This window comes from Nothoprocta perdicaria, unplaced genomic scaffold, assembly GCF_003342845.1.
Source record: "Nothoprocta perdicaria isolate Ctin4 unplaced genomic scaffold, notPer1 scaffold_25, whole genome shotgun sequence".
Classification (NCBI taxonomy): Eukaryota; Metazoa; Chordata; class Aves; order Tinamiformes; family Tinamidae; genus Nothoprocta; species Nothoprocta perdicaria.
In genome coordinates this window covers 2,948,105-2,965,178 of record NW_020455477.1, presented here as the reverse complement: position 1 = coordinate 2,965,178, position 17,074 = coordinate 2,948,105, and the positions used below count along the sequence as shown (strand labels likewise).

At 42.3% G+C, this 17,074-nt stretch overlaps 1 protein-coding gene across 9 annotated transcripts in view; it reads left to right on the top strand.

Moving 5' to 3' along the window:
- The window catches only part of DOCK10 (dedicator of cytokinesis 10), a 113,072-nt gene that overhangs the window by 29,447 nt on the left and 66,551 nt on the right, over positions 1–17,074 (top strand). For all 9 annotated transcript variants that reach the window (XM_026040042.1, XM_026040041.1, XM_026040037.1 and 6 more), the window contains exons 3-7: positions 3,626–3,715; positions 11,644–11,726; positions 13,708–13,780; positions 14,089–14,220; positions 14,476–14,610. In XM_026040042.1, the coding sequence (XP_025895827.1) occupies positions 3,626–3,715; positions 11,644–11,726; positions 13,708–13,780; positions 14,089–14,220; positions 14,476–14,610 (513 nt within the window). The remainder of the gene's footprint in view (positions 1–3,625; positions 3,716–11,643; positions 11,727–13,707; positions 13,781–14,088; positions 14,221–14,475; positions 14,611–17,074) is intronic.

Genomic DNA, 17,074 nt, shown 5'->3' with positions numbered 1-17,074 from the left:
CTACTAAAATAATTCAAGTAGTGAATGTAAGAAGTAAGTGAATTTAAGTAATGTTTCAACAGTTTGCCAGTTCTAGATCAGAATTGTGTAAATAGTTAGAATTAATGTAATAGTTTGGAATTGTGTAAATCTGACTGCCTCTTTGCAATAGAATAACTCATTTCTGAGATTTAGGACAGGTGCAGCATGGTGATGCTTCTCTGGATATGGTGGGAGTGCAAATCTTATCAGAAAATCCTGTCTGACTTCAGTCAGACTTATTTTGAAAGCCCATTTGGGTGCCCTGTGTGTGTTGGAGAGACCTTAGAGTGGCTGAATTACTCAGTATTGAAAGCATCCTCTTTCAGAGGTGGTGTGACTGTCTCCAGACTTTTTTTAATCTCAGAAGGGGGAAGAATCGCAACCTCCCTGTTTTTAGCATTGTGAAACCTCTACTACCTAATTGTGGAGGAACAAGAGTTGCTTCTGTGGATGCAGATGTTCACAGCCTATCCAGATGCATCGGTAGGACAAGAGCAGGCAGGGATAGTGCAGAAGGGCATGTGTGCCCTCAGGACAGCCCTGAACAAGGCACTTGCAGCCACTTGGCCAAGCCCTGAAGCCACCGTGACCATCTGGAGCTGCAGAGCTGCAAGAGCCAGCAAAGCAACCCCGGGAGCACCGCGTAGCCTCGCGCTGACTGTGCTCCCGGCAGCGACAGGACGTTTATTAAAGCTGCTCCTAAGCATGAGCTGTGTTCGCTTTCTGCTCGCCTTGCACCCAGTGGCTTCACTCCCCGAGAGGCTGGTACCAGGATGATTGGACCAGGCAGTGGGGACCCCCGTGGAGTGGCCACACTTGTGCTATAACATTTATACAGCAAAGGTCCTTCTTATCCTTCCTTTTTAATTTAGTGTGCCAACTTATTATAGTTTTCATAACATTAAGTAAATCTGTTTGCTCGGATGGAAGTAGGACTGAGCAGCTTCTGGTTAAGAGAGATTGAATCTAAGCCTTAACGTGAATGAATGTTTTTGCCTGTGTATGATTAGCACCCTTAAAAAGAGAGACTTTTCAGGAAGTAAATACAATCATTTTTCATGCATCTGTCTGACGTTCTAACCACTGGTAACATGTTTTCAGGCAGAGAGCTAGTAGAATAGCTGAAGAATGAAAATGTTTGAACTGGCTAATGGAGGTTGGACTCTGTTTCCAAATCCTAAACTCACTGTGTTGGCGCACTGTCACACTGTCTAAGCACACTGTCTGGGAACATTATTCCTAACCAATCATTAATAAGGAGCAATCTTAGCATTTGGCTTTCTCTGTAGAAATACCCTTCAGTGACTGTAGCAAGCGAGGGTGCTTAATTAATATGGCCCTTGTAACTAATCAAACACCTGCAGGCAGGTGTTGTGCAAAGCAGGGCTTGTGCAATGGGCAGGGCTTGTGCAAAGAAACCAGTCTGGTTGAATGCTAGGAGTTGTTATGATAGGACAGTTGCATAGAATGGACTTTTTTCTTCAGAACTCATTATGGAATTGAGTAGTCTATGTTGACAGGTGTATTACTAAATTATCTCAGTTTTTGCATGCACAAACATAAGATATCCCTTTGGCCTCTGATTTGAGCATACACTTGCTGTAATTGCTTGAACAACTATAAAATTAGATTGCATTCAAAACACAGTAACAGATGGATTTTGTCAATAAAATTCTGTATTTTTATGACCCCTTCCACATTTAGTCCTTTCTCTAGTTGTTCTCTAAAGTATTTTGGTGAGCAAATGCTATGCTTGATCAGCCTTTAAGAACATTTAACTTGGGAAATGATCAGCTTTGAACAGGAAGTGTTTTTGTGGCAAGACCTTTTGCAGCTAGTGGTCTGAGCATAACTAGTTCTCAGAAGGGAAGTACTTTGTAGCTTTTAAAAGAAGTTCAAATATGACAATACATACTTTTTTTCATGTCCCAAGTCTGTTCTTTCAGTAAATCAGATTTTTAGTAGGGTATTCAGCAATGTCTGCGAAGGAGACGTGCTTGCTGTTACCTGATTTTTGTTTTCTGTGGCTGTATTTTGTTCTGATACGATATTTTGAAGAAAAACGAGGGGGATGGCTGCATGTGAGAGCGTTGCCTTGGGTTATGTTTCTCGGAGCTGCAGCTTTGGCTGGAGGCGGCGTTAGGGCCAGGGCCAGGCTGTCTCGGGCAGCGCGGTGGTATCGGTTGCCGCTGCATTGTGCTGGCCTGTTAGGTAAAACACGACTCGACGCAGACTCCAGCAGGAAGAAGCGCTCGGAAGAAGACCCTCTTTGCCATCCGTGGCGCGTGGGCCCTGCTGTGGTCGCGCCGCGGCGGCCATTGGCCTCGCAGGCTTCGTCGCCACCGCAGCGGGCGGCTCGCGTCAGGCCTGCGGTGTGTCACACGTCCCTTCCTGTGTCCCCTCCCGCCCCCGGGAGCTCTGGAAAGGGCAACGAGGCTGGATGAGCGCCGGTGCTGTGGGGTGGCACCGTGGGCTGCGGCTGCCGGCAGCTGGGCCTTGCTGTCCCTGACATTGCGGTTACAGCTGGGCCCAGGCTCCTTCCGGGACCGCGTATGGAAAAGGGAGGCACCGTTGTTATCTGTGGGTTCAGAGGGGTGCAACTGTGCTGTATCCCGAGGAAAAGTCAGGGGAATCCCGCATTGCTCACACCTGCCTGTGTGATCCGTGCTCCTATTTCAAAATTACTCATATGGAAAGTGATGGGGAGAACCATCGTGCTGTGCTGAAGCTGTAAGGAGAGACTGAGCTGGTAACAGGCAGGTAACTCTCACATAAAGAGTTTGGATTTGTGCAGCACCATGTACACGAAAACGAGCACTTTCTACTTGGAGATGAACAGATTCTCCATGGGCTCTTGGCAGTGGGTCCTATGGGCTGCTTGATGGTGTCACTGAGCAGTGGTTCTTCATGCTGGACCATTTTCCACCCAGAAATAACATGCTGATCCATGATGGAGGAGAAAAGGAGCTGCCAAGAGCAGATTCCTGCTGGATTCATCCTTCCCTGGGTCCTGACGAACCAGCTTACCTGGGAGCTGCATTTCTAGGAGCTCCTTAACTTGTGCAGGGCCTAGAAGAGGTTGCTGGAAGCCCAACGGTCTGTACGAGCATCATGAGTCCTGCATAAATTCCCATTGCTGTGCTGGGCTGGCTGCTGGAGAAACTCCACTTTTCTCTTTCCAAAAAAGTCAAAACTTCAAGCTCTATTCTCACATTCCTTTGCTGAAAAGGGAAAAGGGGCAGAAGAGAAGCGTGCAAGACAATGAGATCTGGAGTATGTCCTTTGGGAAAGGATGCTAGTAAGAATTAGGATGTTATCCATTAATGACTTTTTTTTTTTAATCAGAGACTACAGTCTGCTTGGCACAAGCTTATTCCCAGAAATCTATTTGACCAGTGCTCTTCCTTGTAATTAATGCTTTAGCTGATAGTATTGGGAAGTCTGTGTGGGAGGGAGTCGAGCTGCAGCTGATGTGTATGAGTACTGGCTACATGACAAGCTGAAAATGCAAGCCCTAATAACCCTGCTGCTTAACCTCTTCATGAGACAAAACTGTTGTTTTCTCACTCCAACTAACTTGCCTTTTCTATTTATTTGTTGTCAGACAGACACAATTTCACTGGAAATCAGGACGCTGTATCCTTCTGTACCTGAAGACGCAGAGCGAAAAGCAGAAAATCTATTTGTTAAAGAGGTAAATACCTAGTGGGTGTATCTTTTTGCTTTTAAATACAATTGAGGTTTAGGGGGGAGGCTTGTTATGTTAATAAGGAACATATTTGAAATATTGCTGAGGTGTTCTTTAGCATATGTTGTGTGCAAGTGCCTGTTCTGAGATATTTGCATCTAGAAAAAAAGTGAATATAACTGCCTCTTGGGCTGCTGTGTTCCCTGCTGCTGCTAGTCCATAGGAACTGGTAACTACACATGAGGGCTGATCATGGGTGTCCAGGTTGCTTTGCCTTTTGGAAGTAATGATGCTTTAAAAAAAAAAAAAAGCTATTTGACACTGTCTTGGAAGTACTAGAGATATTTTAATGTTGTTTTTGCCTGTGTATCTTATCCTGAAATGTATGTTATCACTATCTGAGAAACAGCTGAAATGTGAATGATCAGAAGTTTATATTCTACTGTCAGTGTCTGAAGGTTATTCACCTTTCTATTACACAATGCAAGCAAAATACTTCTATGGCAGCTAGAAGCAACTAGGAGTGATTAACTTCTCTCCCTTTACCCAAGAGGATAGTCTGTCCTGCATCCCTGCCTGCTTTTGGGTTGCAAGGGAAGGGTCTGCTTTGTTTCTGTAATTGCCTCAGGGCTTCCCATTTGGGGCTTTATCACTCTGAAGGGCTTTGCACTGGAGATAACAGCTGTGCTCTTCTGAAGAACTTACTGTGCTCAGCTCTCTGGGCCTTCACTGTAAAATACATCCAGTTATTTCACTTAACCCAACAAGTATATGGAACCAAACTTTCATCCAGCTTCTACAAGGGATTTAATAGCAGTTAATACTTATCCCAAAAGGCATGTGTTCATTTCACAGATTGCTTACCTGGCTTTCTGGTCTGAATTTCTATAGCCTATTTCATAGGCACTGTAACTGCAAGATAATTTGATGAAGAAAACTTAGTTGTGGACAAAGCTAGAGGATGGTGGTGGGGGGAAGGAAACAAGTTTCGGCAGAATTGTAGCTGTTGAACTGTATGTAACATGACATTTTACTGGCTTGCTCTATTTCTCACTCCAGCAATAAGTTTGAGAGCAGTAACAACTCACTGCCTGCTCAAATGCTCTGAATCTTGCCATCTTAAACTGACAGTCGAGTTAAAAGATAAGGAAGCTTGGGGGAATTATCTGTCTTCCCAGGAGTCTCCCAGCCCTTTCAGCACTTTGGGGTCTGCTTTTTATTTTAGGTCCTACAAGCTGCAAGGCCAGCACTGTCTTCAGTGCTTTCCAGGGAAGGTGGTGGGTCTAAAAATGGAACATAGAGTGTAGTATCTGGGAACCATTATAGCTGAGTGCTCCAAGGGGATACTAATGGCAACCTGGTAAAATATATATTGAACGCAACTATTAACTTTCTCTGCAAAACTACTGAGCCAAGAGAAAGGAGGCAAGAGAGCAAAGCAATGGGGAAAAAACAGTGCTACAGAGCTAGGGCTGTATATGGAATAATGGCAGAATAAGAGCCTCTTAAAGTAGTCATACATATGTTCCACTTCTCATGGCCAAAAAGTACATATAAAAGGAACTAAGCTCCAGGAAGAGGATAGCTTCTGATCTAAAATGAAGCAAAAATGAGACCTGGGTGCTGTGAGGGTCTGTCGCTGTGGTCTGCTGCAGCAAATGCACAAACCTATAGTTGGTCAATGCAGATTTGACACCCCCCCCCCCCCAGCAGTCTGCTTGTGTTTCCAACTGGAGTTCAGTAGTTGCTACATCATTTGGGACAGCTGTGCAAGATAGGAGTGCTTGACCTTCGCTTCCTTTTTTAGAGTTGTGAAGAAGCCAAGATCTTGTTCATGTTGTTCCTTAAATGTGTGGTGGTCTCGTGATCACTGAGGGCATCCATCCTGCACGTATTTAAGCAACTGCAGCCAGCTGCAACCCAGAACAAAATGTTTGACTTATTGATCAGGCTCTTATGGAAGCTCTACAAAGACCATGTGGAGCTTCATCTGGAGTCGTGCCGGTGTTTCCCACCGGAGACCCTCCCAGAGGGTTTCAGTGGAGAACGGCAGATAACTGGACTTCTTCTGGCCACAGGTTCCCAGGGACTGCAGGAGAGGAAACTTCTTAAGAGCTGGTCCCAGACGGTGCTTTTTCCCCTGGAACTGAGCAGACCATAGTACACCGGTGCCAGTGTCCAAACGCTGTAGGCTGAGGTTGCATTAGCTAACATTAGTGCATATCAGTATGTTAAAGGATGCAGGTTATTGCATAAAATTATAAAAATACAGGTCTCTACCTTCGTTCTACCAAAGTCCTAGGAAACCATTGGCAAAGGAAGATATTGTGCTATGTATAATTCTTACCTGGGAGAGAGATTTTCTAGCAGATTTCCACCCAAGCCTAGTAGTCTAATGTTCAGATATTATGGTAACTGTGATAGGAGAAGTGTTCTTAATGGCCTCTTCCTAATTCTGAATTGCTTTTTTTACTTGTAGCAGACTTTGTAAGGAAATTACAAAAAATGGGTGCATCAGCATTGCCCTCCTGGTCTATTCTGGTCTATTGTCTTGGCAAATAGAAACATTCACTCCATAAGAAACAAAATAAGATTTTTTTTTTTTTAAGATCGTGAAAACATTCCAAGGCTTTTCTAACACTCTATTCCTGACAGTGCAGCTAAAATGGCAATCCTATTTTTTTCTACATTTCATATTGGAAGGTTAAAGGACTGGGTATTTTGCAACATAGTTATACTTACTTTGAGGAACTTTAGGTACTAATTGCAAGATAACAATGTTTTGCAGTAAATCAGTGTAGGTTTGCATTTGTATATACATACACGTGTGCACCCGCTATTTATGCATATATATATATAGAACTTTAGGTATGTTTGAAATATATATCCAACATATATGAAATGTTTATTTTACATTTTTTTCATATATATTAATTGTCCCTATCCTTTTGTGAATCGTTTTAAGCCCTATGCTCCCCGCAGAGATGACTGTTTCTTCCTGGACACTTGCATAGGGGCTGGTCAAGAGAATGATGGGGATATGCTGGGAGTTGGGCAAAATGAAAAGGAGGACTGCAGCTTGCTGAAGAAGTTGAGTGTAATAGTGGAGAGCTCTGAGAAACTGTCTCCTCCTTCTCTGGGTGTCTCTGGCTGTCTTGGGTGCATTCCTCCGCTTCATGACTCAGCTCCAGGGGCCGTGGTGGTTGGGGAAGGCTTTTTTTTGTGTCCTGACGGGCTTTAGATCAGCTCATGGTATGTAGAAAGTTCTCACCATGGATGATCCCATCCATATTTTAGAAAAGCTGGCGGAGTTCACTTAAGTGCTAAAGTCTATCGTGCACTCCTGCCCTGTTCATTGAGGTATATAGCCTCCTGTAATGAAAAAGGGCTCATTTGGGGCTCTCAAATGTCATCAGACAGGTGACTGAAGCAGTTTCTACTCAGTCCCATCTCCATCAGAAGCCCTGGTAAGCTGTGTACGAGCACCCTTATAGCTTTACAAGCTATTCTAGAGCCTGTGGCTTCCTTCATGTTTTGGACATGTAGGTCATCTTTGCAACCTACTTGAAAAAGTCTGGAAAGAGAAACTAGTTATTGATGTGATGTGTGATCTGATCATGTCTTGTACAGGGCATCTGGCAATCGGTTCATGCTTGAGCAAGTGGATTTGAGCTAGATAAACAAGAGTGTAACAACAGCTGCCTGCTTCTCCACCCAGAGCTGTCCTCGTGCTTGTGCAGCCCGCGGGAAGGCTCACGCCTGTCTCATTGACTCAGGGTTTGAAGTCACTTTGTGGTGTTTTAACTTGAGGAGATGGGACTTGGAGATGATTATGAAGAAACCAGCTTGCTAGGGAAAGCTGTTGAGATGCCAAAGAGCTCTCTTGCACCCCAGTATTGTCCCTGCATCTGCGCGTGTGACTGGCATCCTCGAACTTCATCTTGAAAGCAGTTGAGAGCAGGGACCCTGCAGGCTGTAAAGCCCTGCATCAGAAGGGAAAGTGTGGCAGTGTTGACATTTCATTCAATGGATGGTGTCCATTTCATTCTGGCTGTAGGCACAGTGGTCGTACATGTCCCTTCTAACTGTCCCGTGCCAACTGTCTAGATGTGGAGGTGTGGTGCTTAGTCGTAATGAAGTTTTGGAGCCCTTGTGCATCCGGAGGGTTCCTTCCTTAGAGGTGTTGTACTTTGTCTTTATGGGACCTATGAATAGTTATCAAGCAAACATTTTATTAGTCGTAACATTAAAAAGCCACCACTTCACATTTCCTGTAGCGTTACTGAAGGTGCTGTTGTGCCTGAGCAGCTGATTTCTCAAGCATTTTGTCCACAGGCTAATCTTGATTGTTCTTATATATTTTTAACTCAAATTAAAACAGGAACTCCATCTGAGGAGCAACAGAGCCAAGGCTGTGCTCCTGGTCCTTGCAGGGTAGATTTAAAAATCTACAATGTTTTAGAGAAGTGCTGTAGCAGGACAGTGAGATTATATTATTAAAGGCCCATGGGGTGTGTTTTGATAGTGGAAAGGGTAAGTATCTCTAAAATGTCTAATGTTTCTGAGGAGCATGTTGGAATCCTTTGGCTCGTGGAGCTCCAGGCTCCCCGCGCTGGGCTGTGTACGTGGGGGTGCTCGTGGGCAGGTGCCTTTTGGGAGCCTTCCCTTCCCTATTTACCATCCCCTGCTTCCCAGCAATAGCTGCTCTCACCCGGGCACGGAAGCGGCAGGATCCTCCGCACACCCATGTCATGTGTGTGACCACCCCTCCATAGTACCCAACAAGGTACAAGGAAAAGAGGAATTGTCCTTGCTGCCAAGTATTGCTAGGTGTTTGCTTCAGTTGGTTCTCTTGCTTGCTGCTATTTTTCTTTTTTGTTTTTTTCTTTCTCCAAAAGGCTGTTTTACACTTTAAGGCAAATCTAAATGCCCCCTTCCCTTTCTTCCACTCTATCATTGCCACTGCAAGAGCTGAGAACTTGCAGGTGGAAAATGTTGCAGGGTAATGTGCCTCTAAGGAAAAATGAGGCCAACTGGGCAAGGAAGGAGGAGGAAAAAAAGGATGAGAAAGAGAAGGAAATGGATTGAAATTGATATTCCCTTTGGGAATGAGCTGCACAGTCTCCTGGCCAACAGTGGAATAAAAGTTTATGCGAGCGTGTGCCAGCCCTCCCACGTCCCGTTGTTTCCATGCTCCATCTATATTTTTCCTCCCCCACGCTCCATCTGAGCTGAAGGCTCCTCTGGAACGGTGCCGTCTCCCTCGCCAAGAAGGGTAAGGTCTGGTCCTGGCCTCGTGATGAGCTCTCTGCTTCGAGAAAGCTTCTCTGCGCTACTGAAATCAGGGGCATGAATATTACTCAAATTCAGTAATTGCAATTAAAAAAAGTCAATATAATTGACTAAAGTATAAAAAAAAATAGGGATATTCTGAACAGAAAACATTGTACATTTTATATATATTATTTTAACGAGATCTGGTTTACAGCAGCAAGTCACAGCTCCTGGGCACAGCAGGCTGGTTTAGCTGAAGGACAGCGTTAGCTTTTGCACTGCGTTGACTTTGGTCTTGTGGATTCACAGAATGATACTTGAATGTGCTACTTGTCCCCTTGGATTTTTATTTTGATTAGCTTTTTCTTGGAGGAGCACAAGAAACCTTTATAGCTATAAGCTAAAATACTGGGGTCTATTCTGCATATTGTTCACAATTTTTTTTGTCCATTTCAGTAAAAAGCCTATAACGTTTGCATAGGCCTCTGTTAAGAATTATCTGCAAGAATTAATTGCATCTTTTAAACAGAATAGTAATGAAAGTGCCCCAGGGAAGACTTGATCCTTTCTGTAAAAGGTTCAGTTCTACATTTGCCAAGCAGATAGTAAGGGAAGTGTGAACGGGGGGGTCTGTGCTCCTCCGTGCACAGAATGAGCTCTGTCACTGGCACATTCAGCGCAGAATACATGGGACTCTTGTAGGAACATGCTTATGATCCAGGTAAGGATCCACTTCCAGCTAAAACTTGCCATGCAGATACTGGAGTGGTTGTGTCCTTTGCTGAAGAGCTGCCATGACAAGTTTTGCTCTGTTTGCAGCTGGTGCCCCATTCCCAATGGGAGTGCTGTGGGAAATGGGTGCCATGTGTAGCTTTTTACACTGCTGCTTTAGTCAGGGTTGTATTGCAGTTATAGATTATTGAGAATGAACATATATTGATTGTATTATTTTGTGTGGTCTAATGGTGACATTTTTATCCTGTATCTGAAAGATGATCGGGGTTTATGTCAGACCACACTGTAGTCTCCAGCTTCTTTCTGAACATAACCGCTGCAGAATGCCTTCGGTTGCGTTGAACTGTTCAGTCTGCTTGAATATGGAAGAGAACTGCTTGTATATGGGCATCTACTTCCTTGTTTTGCTTTCCCCAAATGCTAAAAACAAATAAAGCTGTCTCAAAAGATTGTGATCATGACCCAGATGACTTTCCTAAGTTGATTTGCATCCCTCTGAGGCAAAGCCCGCTCGGCAAGCACTGACTCCAGAGACACAAAGAGCCTGGTGAATCCTCCTAGCCTAAGGACTAACTCAACTCACCATGTCCCTTTGTTGCCTTTTCTGCCACTTTTTCTGCTTAGCTTTTTGTATTTTAATCTTTTTGATCTGTTCTTCTCTCTGTGCTCCTGTCAGCTGGAATCAAATCCTTGCCATGTGTTTCTGCGAGATTGTCTTTCTTCTTCCCCCTCTTCGTTCTCCTTGCTGCTGCTCCCACCTTCTCTACTCTAGTTCTCCACTGTTTCCCTTAGGGACATGCATCCTTTCTCCACATTGTCTTGGGAAGCAGCTTCTACCCTTAGGTTTTAAGAGTTTTTCCTCTCCTCTGACCCTCTCGTGTGGGCTGCTGTAGCTGTTTAAGTGGAGTAGGGGGAGAGAAGAAAACATCCTTCAACATATTATGTAATTATTAGTTTATATTTTACACTCTGTTGCTAGAATTACTGGAAACTCTGACAATATCTGTGTCCTGTCATGTAGGTGCACCTTAGCCATAAACATGCACGTTGCATGCTCTTAGTTATGTGTCTGCCTTATTTGTTAAACTGAACAACTTAAGTGATGAATTAACCTATAATCGACAATGATGTTATTGCATCTAAAATGTAGTTTAATTATGTTGAGGAAAGTTCTGCATAAAAAAAATCGCACAGCTATTCTCACCCACTTGACAGCATAGCGATACCTTGCGGTATCGTGGTCTTTCAGGTTATTTGAGAGAGATGTATGTTAAAGATAATTTCAAAAGAAAGATAGAAATGGGCTAAAGGCTTTTGGAAAAATAGGACTACAAGGAGATGCAAGAGGACTGAGCAAACTCAGTTTGGAGGGAAAGGTAAAACCTGGACAAGAAATGATCTTATTAATCTTATTAGCATGCTCCTGCCTGGTGTCGAGAGGGGAAAGGTCAGACCTTAGGGGCAGAATAAGTAGAGAGCTCATGTTGAAACCGGGGGGGAAAAAAGAAAAGGGCAAGTGTATTTACTGTGCAGCTCTTAAATAATGAAATGGGATGCAAAGAGAAAATCTATATTGCATGGAGTGCAAGGAGAAAGTCATGCCTTAGCTAGGTGGTATCTTCTGAGGCATTAGCAGCGTGGTTTAATTCTATACAGTAGGAACTGGAGGATCAGGAAAGCATGTTATGTTACTTGTAAACCACCCCCTTCCTCCTATATGATTTCAGTGTGCTTGATTCAAAAGGGAAATTGTACTTCAAAATGTGGGATCATGTGGTGTTGTCTTTCACTTAAGAACTATGTCCCCAGCTGTAAAGAAGACTTTGTGCTTATCTAGCTGGAAGGCCATTCCAACGTTTCTCTGTGCTGCAGCCTTTTTGAGACCGAATAGTTGTAGTAATTCTGTTTTGTTCTTTTCTCCTCAGGCTTGTAAATATTACAGTTCCCAATGGCATGTTGTGAACTACAAATATGAGCAATATTCAGGAGATTTTCGACACTTACCACAGTAAGGCCTAGCTTAAGTTCTTCTTTCTTCCGTTTTTCCTCCTTGATTTGTGTCATTTTGCTGAGCTGTGTCCATATTTGTACTTTCCTGTGGCTTGTATGCTCTGCTACTTTAACCGTATTTGTAGTGGTTTGCATTTTTAAAAAGGGGAAGAAAAGATCCTTCAGCAAAAGTTCAAGACTCTGCAGAATTCACTAGTATCAACAAACTCATTCAGTGCTGATTTAAATCTTAAAAGTGTATTTGCATATTCCAAGAGCAGTCAAGACAGGAAAGCTGTTTTTCTCTTTTCCTTAATAATGCATAAATGTCACTCACCTTTACCCAGGATTAATTCTCCTTTTATTTGCCTTGTATAACCGAGGGGTGAGATTTTACTTAAGGGTTCATTATCTGTGCAGTGAAGAACCTGGGCCCACGTGCACAGCATGCATTGGTGCAGCACTAGCAATGCATGGGTGCAGCAAGGTGCCCCTGGGAGCATTCATCCCCCCTGTGCTTGGGGGACACATAAAGGTGCTGAAGACTCTGCTTGACTTCAGCGAAAGAAATGAGGAATTTGGTGTTCTTGCTTTCATGCATGTTTCTACCCATACTCCTTTTTCTGAGAGGGAATGTGCTCTCTGAGGGCTCTTTTGCTTATCAGCTAATGAAATCACAGGGTATCTACATGAGCAGTGTTGCCCCCTTCTTTTGTGGAATTTGAGTCATTAAAACCATGATACTGAATGAGAGAGACTGCTGTGTGCATACAACAGCAACAGGGCTGAGTGCCCCAGAATTATGCTGGAGTAAGGATGGAAACCAGTACGAGCTATAAACTGGGGTTGGGGGAGTCAGTAAGTGGATGCTGGTGGACCCTTTAGATGCTGTGCTCAGTGGATGCTCTCTATAAACCTTCCGAGATCTGCAGCCCTTTTCATCTGTCAGTGTGTTCATGAACGGAGAATATGGTAGTACAAAAAGCCATTAAAAGCAGTTTTGTTAATTCTTTTAGAAAATAATGCACTAGTGCTCAAGAATATAATTTGCAGCACAGCATTTTTTCCATTTAACCTAAAGCATTTTTCTCTTATGAAATATGCATACGATCCATGATTGCATTACTCTGCACAAAAGTATGTTTTAGTTATGCACATCCTCTTCTGTGAGGGTTATTCTAATATGATGACATTGCTACCACAAGTTCATGCTCTAAAGATGTTATAGTGCCTTGGATCTTCCTCCTGCCCTGCACGTATGGGGCTGTAACTAAACATCTTAATTATATTATTAGAGCACAGCACTCAGGAGTGTTTTGAATGCAGCACTACTTGCTGCCCCAGAAGAAAACAAGTTTGTTTTGGTTGCTGAAAGAGGCTATGGCTTTTGCACTTACCATGCCTTAAATTCATGAAGTTTGTATGTGAGTATTAACCATGTTGGTTTGTACTGTCAGAAAGGTGCAGTGTTTGAAACACCACATCCCCCTGCATCCAAAGCACTGCTCTTGCCTAATGCTGCGCCCACCAGGGAAGGGCTCAGTGCAGCAGCACAGCCAGGCTGTTCAGCAAGTGCTTTAGTTCGTTTCTGAGCACGATGGACCTCAGAAATTTTTCTTTAGATCTTTCTTATCCCTTCAATTCCCATCTCTGAGCTCTCACTACCCCTTTTTAAGCAGTTTTCACGCTCTGCTCTTTTTGAGCAAGAGCAGGGATGGAGGAGAACAGGAGGAGAACTCTTTCTGTTCTGGGCTCTTTCTGTTCTGGGTAAACAGAAACAGGCAGCAGCAAAGTTGTCTTCTTGCTTATTTGCCAAGTGCTGTGGCCTGGACATTTCAGAGCTGCTCTCGAGGAACAGGCGATATGGAAGATATCTTGAAGTCAGGATGGCTGCATCTCTGAAGTAGCAGGCATATTAAATGAGTAGTTTATATCTGATTATATTAATAATCATAGTAATAATAATAAAAATGTCTAAAACATTTTTCATTTCCTGGCAGGAATGAATGCAAACCAGAGAAACTGCCTTCACATTCCTTTGAAATTGATCATGAAGATGTGGATAAAGATGAGGTATTTTCTGCTCCCCCTGTCCCCCCCCATCCCTGAGAAGTCTTTTATTGCTTTCACATTAAATAAAGAGTGGTAATGGAAGGCTGTTATCACTTATAAAATATGTCACATTTTAAGTAACTTTGAATTTAATGGAACAGCTTTGTCTCATGTGATAATGTGCACAGCAGGAATATTGAGAGTCTTATTTCCGAAGCAACACACGGATTAGTATTTGTTATTAAGCAGATATTCACATGTTATGGTTTTTTTTCATTTTGGAATTCAGAAAACAAGTCAAGGCAATATTAATCATGTCTTTCATACAGGATACAACATCCCACTCATCTTCTAAAGGCGGAGGTGGTGGTGGAGGAGGGCTAGCAGCAGGAGTTTTCAAGTCTGGTTGGCTCTATAAAGGGAATTTTAACAGCACCGTGAACAATAGCATTACTGTTCGGGTAAGGGCACAACGCTGGTTCTTCAGTTTAGATTGTGCCCACCAGGGCATATTTGTCGTTGTCATTTAGCCTTTTCTGTCTTAAATTACATTTGATAATGCTACCTTAAATGATAGTAAAATACTTATCCGCAAAATAGTGTGATTGCATTGCAGTTTGCAATGACTTATTACTTACTGTATCTTCTCTGTGAACAAAATGTCTATGAAACAATTTGCTGTACAACAACTGCAATTTGTTTTTCTCTCACTTCAGTCATTCAAAAAGCGCTACTTCCAGCTGACACAGTTGTCGGATAACTCATACATTATGAATTTTTATAAAGATGAAAAAATATCGAAGGAGCCCAAGGGATGTATTTTCTTGGATTCTTGCACAGGAGTTATCCAGGTAAGTTTCATTTTATTTCTTTCCATTCTTTTGACGTCAGATAAGTGGGAATTACTAAAGGCACATCCATGGATTTGACAGTGGTCTTGTTCTCTGGCACACGAGATGAACCACAGTTGCTTTTGCACTCTAGGAGTGAGATCTCATTCTGGCAGGTTACAATACCTGAATTATGATAGCAGATCATAAATACAAACTCTAGCCACAGCAAACATGAGGAAAAATATCATAGAAAGTTTATTCAGAATTGTTTTTTTAGTTACTAGTTAATATGCATACTAGGTTTTCCCTTATGCATATTAAGGATTAAGAACATGATTGCCGTGGGCTAGAGAGACTCAGGGTATAAAACATCAGCTATTGAGCAGTGGTAAATCAATCTAGTATTGAAGTTCTGAGTTTCTGTTTGGTGAAAGCCCTTGCAGAACCTGATGCTCGTGGTTGTTGCACCCATGTATCCAGCTGTAGGGGAGGCCCAGTTACCCTGTGTAGTTTAAAGGATGTTTCTAATCTCAAAAAAAATGAGAGAGAAGGTGGAGGCAAATGCGTCAGGACAGTGGTGTTAGCTTGTGTCACCCATTGGTTTGAAAGACCCTAACAGGCACCCTGGAGGAATGGCAGAAGCTTAAGAGAAGGCTCTGGTGCTGAAGTGCTCCTCATGAGGAGCACCAGGTCTTGAGATTTGATATATCCTGTTAAGTTATAAAAATAAGAAGTGAAAATTGTTTGCTGCTGCTTGCTGGGAGTGTCTGCTTTCTTTTAAGATGGGCCTCACCCAAACCCCCATTTAGCCTTGAATGTCCCCATAGGGTGGGTTTAGATACAGATTTTATGCAGAGGGTATTTGTTCTTCAATAATACTTCTGATGCAATTTTACATTAGTAAAAATGTTTTGATTTCAAGAGTTCTTAAGGGCTTTTTCCTGCTCCTGACAAAAACAGATCAAGAAAATTTTGAAATCATTCTCTTGAATTTTGACGGCTGCTTTCTAAATCATCATAATCCCTACAAACTTGCCAGAACTGTTGAAACTAACTTTACCTCTCATCTGCCACCAGGTGCTAGCAATTGTCCTTTTGATAGGATACTAGTTTCCTTGACTGCTCATTTGATTAGCATTCAAAAGAATATATATTATACATCTGTATTGTATTGATGTCTTCACTAGCAAGGAATTAGTCTTAAAGTGGTAATAGTTCAGGATCATCAGCTATCAGAGTATTATTTGCAAAATGTGATGAACAAAGCATCACAGGGCTGAAAAAAAGCATTGCTTGCTGTTGAGTTTAATAGGGAAAATTGGGGTCGCAATTTAGAAAAAGAGTCGGATATAACTGAAGGCTTGAAGGAAGGCTGCAATGTGAAATGTCCTGCTCTCACTAGTTATGTGCTATTATAAACTATTTGACTGTAGAGGAATGACTTCTGAGTTCCTGTCTGATGGAGGTTGAATGTCTAAATTGCTATAAGCACTATGGAGAAAGTACCTCCACATAAAATAAGAAATACCTACAAAACATTTTATTTATTTTGGAAGAATGCCCCTGCAGGCATTAGACTTGTCCTGATCCACAGCTGGTTTTTTGTTGTTGTTGTTGTTTTTCTTTTTCTTTTTTTCCCCCCCTTAAATCTGGGATTATTTCCTTCTGGAAGAAATTTGAAATTAAATGTTGAAGATTACAAGAAGCCAACCTCAAGGTCCGCATACCATATGGAAGGGGTTATAAAGAAGCAAATTGAGAAAGGGCACATTTTTTTCCTATTAACGGATTGGGAGGAAAATAGTTGGCTTTAGATTTGAAACAAAGGCTTTGCTGTAGATCTCGTCCTCTTGCCAGAAGTCTGAAGTGCAGATGGAAAAGTGGATATTGAAGTTTTCCTGCCCTAATGTTCTTAAGATTCAGCATGTGAGATGTACTGCTCTTTTAGATAACGTCTAATAGTATTGCATTATCTGATATAAAGATCTTGGCCATGTCTGTAAATGGAAGTATATAATATAGGCAATACTCTTTCAGAAAAGAAATTGAAAGGTAGCATTTTTCTTTATAGATCATGCATAATTTGATATGCATAATCCATTTATACAAAAAAAACCCCTATCTTTAGGAGCTTTAAATGGGCACTAACCTAAGGTTCCTAGCATATCTCCCTTCAGCGTTTTACTCTTGGTCGAACCATTTTGGGACGTTGGTGCAAAGAGATTTCACTGGAATTTTAATTGCTGTTCTGTATTAATTTAGATGTATACAGTGTTTATAGGACCTATACATTTCCCTGGGGCCGTGAGTGGTTTCAGACGTCCATGCTGTTGAAAGTAGTTGGAGTAGCTGTGTCAACAATGTCTTAATTATAGATGATTGCAGTTTTTTTGAGTATTGAAAACAGTGACACTGATGTCCATAGTCAATGGACATCATTGACTTACTGATTTATTTAATTTTGATTAAGTAAAAAGGGACA